We start from the raw sequence: 8,470 nt of genomic DNA, 5'->3' as shown, positions 1-8,470 counted from the left end.
TTGGGTGGCACCAATCTCTCTGTCAACCATGGTCCCCAAGCTGGATTCACCCTGAACAAGTGACAGCATAGAAACCCAGTCCCACTGGGACACACCCTGGCACCTTGCAAAGTCATTGGCACTGAGAAGGGCACTTCCCTAAGGCCACCCAGATGAGTCCTGTGGTGCCACCAAGAAAAATAGAGGGAAGGTGATGACCAAGAAGGCTCTCCATAGGCTTCAGCCCCTAAACAGAAAGGGGCAGCTATAACTTTCCGAATCAAAAAGGATTAGGAGATTGGACCAATGAGCGAGCAGTGTTCAGATCCCTTCATGGGATTTGCAATAGAAGTTTCTGGAAGATTTGGAAGAAAGAAATTGCTTGCACTCGGGGAAGTGGGGGTTGAGCTCCAAAGGTGAATCCAGTCTGCTCTTCCTTTCCCAGGGATTCTCCCCAGAGAAGCCAGACCTGTTATGCTAACCTTTCTCTTCTGTACCCATATGACTTTCTCGGCTTGGGACAAGAGAAAGCAGAAAGGTCTGTGATCTAAATGCCAGGGGCTTCTCTTTAGGACCCGTCCTTGTTGACATACCTGGGTTTTCAATACAGAATTCTAGGAGTTCCTGGAACTACCCAGCAGAGGGACCCCTGGCCTCGTTTGTAAATCCCGGTGTAGGCTAACCCACCTCTAACCTGCTGCAGCTTAACCCTCAGGATGACAAGTGATCTGCGTCTAACTCAGGAAAGTAGGAGCCATCAGACGCTTTGAATTGCGTGAAATGTTATGATCTGGGCAACCAATGCAGAGTTTGCGTGAGGGGTGACACTGACAGTAGAGACCGCGTCCCAGGCGGCTGCCACGTGCAGGCAGGAAACAACGGCTGCAGGGATGGCTGGAAGGGAGGCCACTGGTCAAACAAGGTGGCAAACATGGCACGACTGGACAGCTGACCAAATGAGGGAGAAGATGCCCAGCTTTTAGGCTCTGGTACCCAGAGGCAGGCGTGTCAGGGACGATCCCATCTCCTTCCAAGTATTACGGCAGTGGGAGAGCGTGTGCCTATAACTCTGAAGGTAAATTAATGACACTCGGGCTGGATGCCCAGTGGAGGCCACAGGGACCCTGGAGAGTGCTCCGTCCATCATAGCCGCGATGATTAATTCTTAGCTGCTGACAATGTTGCTTTATGTGTGGCTTTCACTAGCAACTGGCCCTTGTCTTCACTGCTCTCAGGAAGCGTGGCTTAGAGTAAAATTATTCCAAAATATCAGATCATCATTGTTAGGTAACTATCCCAGGATATTAACTTGCTTGTCACTTAACACCCTACATAACAGGGCACTGGGCTTGCTCTCTTTGAGAAACATTTTTAATTTCTCTTCCCTAGGAGTCATACAGCTTAGGAAGCAATGGCTTTTCCTGAGCTCATGTTAGGGCTTTGATGGGAGTCCGCTAGCACCCACCTGTAGAGTTGTCAAGCTCAGATTGTCGTGTCTCCGCTCCACATCACGTCATCTTGTGTGGGAGAAAACTGCACGTCATTTTCTGGGGTGGCCTTTGGCCTTTTCAGCAGAAGAGGCCACTCATCTGGACATATGGTTAGATGGGGGGTGCATACGTGCATGTTGTAATTAATATCCTCTGCTCACATAAGCAGCTCTTTTTGTGAAGTTTTTGTCGCCACTGCAGATTACTTCCATTCAGGATCTTCCCTTTGAGGAATTTTCTAGGTAAAATGGCATTAATATTCTTAAGCCTCTTGAAGATGAGGTTGGCTGAGTTTATTTCTGGGCAAGTTTATACTTTCATCAGTAGCATATAAGGGTGCCAGTTTCATAACAAATTTATTAGATGTTCTGTGGGCTTTTATTCTATGCCAATTTAATAAGTGAAAACTAAAATACTGGTTTAATATTTATGCCTTTAAATATTAGTGAGGTGGAACAGTTTTCAATGTTGTTTCCCATTTATTTCTTTTTCTTTTTTGTTTGTCACTTGATACCTCTTCCCCATTTAGTTACAGCGTTTCCCTCCCCCCTCCATTTTTACAATTAAAATCTTTTTCTTACATTTATCTATATTTTAGTGCTTTCAAATGAATGGGTTTTGATGTGTTCCCACTGCTTCTCACCCTATATTTTCATAAATCCCCATAATTTGTTTTATACCTTCTGCATTCACAATGTCAGCTGTCTTTTCTTAAACTTTTCAGCTAAATATCTGGCTAATTTAGTTTCTTTATTTGTCCTTTAAAAATTCATTATTAGTGTCATTCATCTCACTCGATAATTGAATCCAATTTGGGTTTTAAGCATATGAGATAAGCGAGGTGGAGGAAACGGGAAGTGTGCCTTTCTACCATGGAGACAGCACCTTAATTACAGCACCAAAGCCATACGAGTATGTTGCTACTTTCCAAATTTTGGTGCACAAAGAGCTCAAACGCCCCATGAGTAAATGATTTGGAGAAAACTATAGAAACCATAATAAATGAAGTCTAAGCAAACTAGAAATACGAGACCTGTATGCCACTTTGCTGGCCCAGCAGAGCCTCATCTGGGGACAGTTCTCCACTGGGCAGTGATGTGGGCTTCCAGGGGCGCTTGCTGTCGTCAAAATAACTAGTTTGAGTTTGGGCTCAGGTGCCGGACTCCCCCACCCAAGGTATTCACAAAAAACTACCTCCGAATTTCTGGAAAACCTCGTCACTTGGACAACTTGCCACAGATCCCCTGTAGCCAGGCAGGTTCTGGGTTGGGGCCAGTGGTCCTAGAAAGCTCTACTCTGCCCGAGCTGGCAACGGAGTGACCATCTCATGAGTCCATCTCCTATTACAGAAGGTCAGCTCCTAAGTGCCAGTGGCTTGAACTTGGAGGAGAGGTTTCACGTTGTCCTGTGATAGAAGAAGGGAGAAGGAGCGTTTGGGAAAGACGCAGGTAAAACTACGGGCAAAGGTTATGAGGCAAGCGCCATCCACAGGCCAGGAGTTAGTGGCGTGAGGTTTACGCACTGAGCCGCCGCAGGAGCGACAGAACCAGGACGTACCACTAGGTGGCAGAAGAAGTCCACTATCACCGCTTACCTCCCACCTGGAACTTAGTCTTTACCCAGAGACGGGAGGGGGGAGGTTAGGGTTGGGGTTCGTGATCCTTTTAGGACAGTAGGGGTGGCAGCAGCGCTGATGATCCCCATCCACACGAAGACAGTAGTAACTTCCGGAAAGTCTTGTGGACGCCACACTAGTGTAGGTGCGAACATCTTCCCCCAAACTCTCCGGCCCGTTCACTCCTCCGTCACCTCCCCTCCCACACCAAGCCCTGCACCCAAAGACGGCCCAGACACTGCCAGCTGACTTCCCCTGCGCGTCAGGATCGATCTCCCACCCCCAGAAGCGTCCCCTGGACTTCCGTGTCGCTCGGCATTCCCCGCCGTCCCCACCACCACCTGCAAGATCCCGAGCTCGTTGAAACCCGTTGTTTCCTTTTACCTGTTGTAAGCCCGGGTTATTTGCAGGGAGCATGTTCGCATCCCAACATCAGTGTATGGCTAAAACCCAAGCCCTCTCCCCCCAGACCTACTGGACACCCACCGCGGGCCACATGACTGACAAAGGCCCCTTTGGCCAATTTGTCCCCATGGCTAAGGAGCCTGGATACCTGTGGTCCCGCAGCCAGGTGAGCCTTCTTCCCACACCACCTTATAAAGATGTTCTGCTTCCAATGACCGCCTTATTGACTTGGCACTGGCATGTGCCATTGAATTAATCTACCTGAGTTTAAACACTCACCTACAAAATGGAAACAATACAGCCTACTTTGAAGGATTATTGTGAGGACGAAATCAGAAGAGGTGTACAACCTCTTCTTGGTCAGCCTTACTGCCTCGTGAAGTTTTACTCTGGGTTGAATGCAAATTGTACGTTTGGCCACCCGTCAAAGTCACTGCTTCGTTAGGATGAATGTGGCACCATCCTTGAAACACAGTTTCATCACCATGGTTTCTACTAACACTAGTAGTAGTCTTGATATTCAGGTCTATTCAGAGACTATGGTAACACTTGGCTCCCACCATCTAGAGTAAAAATTAGAATAAAGACAAACACTTCCATGTTATGCTGAAAGTATATTTATATATATAGATATAGATATTTATTTCTCTGCAGACAGCTTTACTGGTGAGTCATTTTAACGTTCAAAGAACAACCTATTTCAGTGCTACGTAATCTGTACCAGCATGAGATGGATAGCTTCTCAATTCATTTCACAAAGTTAGCACAACTCTGATACCAAAACATAACAATTATAACACAAAACAGAGAATCACAGATCTCACTTAAAGATACAAATGCCAAAATACCAAATAGAACAGTAGCCAGTTGAAATCAACACCACATGAAAATGTACAAAGCTTTGGCAGATACAAAACCAACTTGAAATCCAAATTTACACATGGAACTGGAACGTAAACACCAGAAACGAAACGTCCCTCCCCCCCCAACCCTGTCAGTGGCCTTTGGCCGGAGACACAAAGGAACGAGATATCTGTTAAACCTCACTAGCGGGGAGGGGCCCTGCTGGTGGGGCCACCGGCTTTGTCATCGGATCCGGGCTCGTCCTCATCTAAATCTTCAGACTCACACTCTGCCAGCGCCTCAAAGTACTGGAACGGCCAGCACCGGGGATCTCGCTTATGGAGCTTGGCCAGAAACCTCAGGACGAGCATCTTGCTGGTTTCGAGGAATGCCCGGGGGCCCCACAGGAACTCATATTGTGGAGGCTCAGTATTGGGGACTCGCCTGTACTCTAGGTACTTCTGCCTCACAAACACTTCGGTGATGAGCTTCTTTGTGTCACCGAAGAGACCGTGGGTCTCCCGGACATCCACCCCCAGCTTGTACAGGAAGCTAAAGATCACGTCCTCCCGGACGCAGTTGCCTTTCATAAAGATGAGACTCAGGACCACCATCAGGAGGCCCAACTTGGGTGTGTCTAAGTAGGATGCCACCGGTTCCCCCTTAGGACGCCCCAGCTTGTTGACAATAATGTAAGAGTGGTTTTGGGGATCAATTTCCTTCAATTGATACCCAAAGACACACTCCAGCTTATTGTTGGCACGGTGGATGATGTCTAAACACTCATCTTTATATTCACGGATGATGAATTTCACCATCTCCGAGCGTTTGATGGGCACCTTGGCTCGGTCCTTAACCAGAAGGAACTGCACCAATGCATTTGCTCTCTCATCCAAGGGGGACAGTGGCTGAGGCTCCAGTTTGGCCTCATCCTGGGTGGTACCGAATCCCTGAGAGAGACTGGGGATCTCAGAGATGAGCAAAGGCTGAGGGCTACCTGGGCTTTCCCAGAGACCCAGGGCCCTGGAGGTGCTGGGACCCTCCCAGGCACTCAGGGCCCAGGAGGTGCTGGGGCCCTCCCAGCCACTCAGGATTCTGGAGGTACTGGGGCCCTCCCAGCCACTCAGGCTGCAGAAGGGGTTTGGGCCCTCCCACTCACCCAGGACCTGCATGGGGGTTGGAACCTCCCAGTCATTCAAGTTCAGATTTTCCCAGGGCCTGGGGGCCTGCCAGTCACGCAGGGCCAGCACTTGGCCCCTGCGGTCCTCTTCGGTGTTCAGGTGCTTCTTCTTCCGGGTGGCTTTGCCTGAGCGCCGCGGAGGCTCATCGGAGGTCTTCGAGGCCTCGTGAGTGGTGGCCATGGCCTGAGGGGCAGCTGCCGCAGCCATCAGGATGGTGGGCACTGCCTTGGACACCTTCGAGGCATTCACACTGGGCTGTGGAACCCAGGGGACTGCAGGCAGGGCCTCCACACAGGCAAAGGGATCCTGAAGAGCGAGTGGCAGTGACTTCCGGGTGTCTGAGGAGGCAGAGGGGCCCCTGAAGGCATTGGAAGAGGCAGGCTGGAACTGGGAGGTAGCTGGGAAGACCCTGGAGGTGGCAGTGAAGGTCTCCGGTGTGGCAGGCAAGCTTCTCCAGGCAGGCGGCAGGTGTGCTCGGGGCGCTGACACTGCCCTGGGAGCACAGAAAGTGGCGGCGAAGATCATGCGGTCCTTGGAAGGAGCCCTGCGCTCCTTCGACGAGGTCCGGCGCTCCTTCGACGAGGTCCTACGGTCTATGGAAGAGGCCCTGGATTCTCCTGAGGGAGTCATCAGTGATTTAGCAGAGCCCACGGGAAAATTTGCCACCGCTAAGGGGGCTCCGGGCTGGCCCTGCAAGGCTGCAGGGGGGCCCTGCCAGGAGGGCTGGAGTTGCAAGGTGGGCAGCTCTGCTTGCGGGCCCGAGGGCTGGGCCTGCTGGGTGGGTAGCTGGATTTGCAGGGCCTTTTGGGAGGCCGGGACCCCCTGAAAGGGCTGCTCCAGCTGAACCAGTGGTGGGCCCTGCCTCTGGGCCTCCTGAGCAGGCAGCGGCTGCCAAAAGTGCCCGGGAGCCTTCGGAGCCTGCCAGGCCAGCGCCTGGGCCTGCTGCACTTCCTGGAACTCCATCGACGTCGGCAGCTCGTGTGGCACAGGGGCTTGGCCCTTGGGGGCCTGCCAGATGATGGGTGGGCAGTGCACAGCCTGTGGCGCAGACAGAGAGGCCGGCAGCGCAGCCTGGGGCACCTGCGGACCAGCGGGAGGCGCCGCGGGCACCTGCGCTGCTGGAAGGACCGTGGGCACCTGTGGGGCCACCCGCACCTGGGGGGCCGCCCGCATCTGGGGGGCCGCCCGCACCTGGGGGGCTGCCCGCATCTGGGGGGCGGCCCGCACCTGCGGGGTGGGCAGCCGAGCCTGTGGTGCCTGCCGCAGAGGCGGTGGGGGCGGCAGGGCCTGCCAGAGTGGAGGTGGAGTGGTCAGAACCTGGGGGGCAGGCCGGATAGGTGGTGGTGCCTGACGAATCAGCGGCGGCGCCTGGCGGATCGGGGGTGGCGCCTGACGCACCGGCGGGGGGCCCGGTCGGATGGGCGGCGGGCCTGGGCGGATGGGTGGTGGACCCTGGCGCACGTGTGGCTGCGCCTGCCAGGCAAGCGTCGGAGCCTGCCAGGTCACCTGTGTGGCCTGCCAGGCCAGTGGTGAGGACTGCCAGCCCTGTGGAGGCCCCTGCCAGCCCGGAGAGGTGGCCTGCCAGCCCGGGGGTGTGGCCAGCTGTGCCGGCGGGGCCTGAGGGCCCTGGGGAACCTGCGGAGGAGCCCTTATAACCTGAGACTGGATTTGCAGAATCAGAGGCTGAGCCTGTGGGGCCCAAGAAGCCAGGGGCTGTGCAGGTGGTGCAGCCGGCTGTGCCATCGGGGCTCCGGAAGCTGCAGGTTGATTGATTGGAGCTCTCGAACCTGATGGATGGACCATCAGGACTCCAGGACCTGGAGGCTTGGCCAGCGGAGCTCCCGGAGGTGGAGGCTGGGCCATCAATGCTCCCGGGGGTGGAGGCTGGGCCATCGGGGCTCCTGGAGCTGGAGGCTGGACCATCAGGACTCCTGGAGTCAGAGGCTGGGCCATCAGGACTCCCGGAGCTGGAGGCTGGGCCATCGGTGTCCCCGGAGGGGGAGGATGGGCCATCGGTGTCCCCGGAGGGGGAGGATGAGCCATCGGTGTCCCCGGAGGGGGAGGATGAGCCATCGGCGTCCCCGGCGGGGGAGGATGCACCATCGGGGTCCCCGGAGGGGGAGGATGGGCCATTGGGGTCCCCGGAGGGGGAGGATGCGCCATTGGGGTCCCCGGAGGGGGAGGATGGGCCATTGGGGTCCCCGGAGGAGGAGGATGGGCCATGGGGGCTCCGGGAGCCGAAGGATGCATCATCAGGACTCCGGGAGTTGGAGGCCGGGCCATCGGGGCTCCCGGAGGGGGAGGATGCATCATCAGGACCCCAGGAGTCGGAGGCTTGCCCAGCGGGCCTCCCAGAGGGGGAGCCTGGACCATCGGGCCCCCTAGGGCCGGAGGCTGGGCCATCGCAGCCACTGGGGCAGGCGGCTGGCCCTGCGGGCCCTCCCAGGCAGGCTGAGGTGCCTGCCAAGCGGCCAGTGAAGCCTGCAAATCAATCGGAGGTGGATCCCAGGGGACTGGCGGAGCCCGGGAGGAGGCGGGCGGGGCCCGCATCAGGACGGTAGGGCGGCTATAGACCGGAGGCTTCGGAGCCTCCGCCGGGGGACTGGAATCACCCAGATTCTTACTTAGCTGCGACATGTCCGTGCGCTCTGACAGCTGAGGGGCCTTCTCCTCCGACAGCTGCGGGGCCTTTTCCTCCAGAGAGAAGAGAATGCCTACGTGGCTGATCAGACCAGACGAGCCCTCCCTGCTGACTGGTGAATAGGAAGTAAGTGCCCTGAGCTCTGCAGCTTTCCGCAGTAAGGAGGAGGGGGGAAGGGGGCTCAATCCCGCCCCTTCCCCGCCCCCGACCACCACAAGTGGATGGTGAATAGGGGCGGCTACCAGGAACCCAGACTGACACAAGATACCTCCTCATTCTGTCCCGTCCCCAAACGCAGCCCGCTCAGATTGTCCAT

General features: G+C 55.3%; 1 protein-coding gene across 1 annotated transcript; it reads right to left on the bottom strand.

The window, feature by feature from the left end:
- Positions 1-4,090: 4,090 nt before the first annotated feature.
- MAGEL2 (MAGE family member L2) lies at positions 4,091-8,432 on the bottom strand. The gene has a single exon (XM_019753241.2). The coding sequence runs from the start codon at positions 8,148-8,150 to the stop codon at positions 4,536-4,538; it is 3,615 nt and encodes a 1,204-aa protein (XP_019608800.2). The 5' UTR covers positions 8,151-8,432; the 3' UTR covers positions 4,091-4,535.
- Positions 8,433-8,470: the final 38 nt, after the last annotated feature.

This window comes from Rhinolophus sinicus, linkage group LG13 (genome assembly GCF_036562045.2).
Source record: "Rhinolophus sinicus isolate RSC01 linkage group LG13, ASM3656204v1, whole genome shotgun sequence".
Classification (NCBI taxonomy): domain Eukaryota; kingdom Metazoa; phylum Chordata; class Mammalia; order Chiroptera; family Rhinolophidae; genus Rhinolophus; species Rhinolophus sinicus.
Note: the sequence above shows the minus strand (reverse complement) of the source record. Positions and strands in the feature narration are given on the sequence as shown.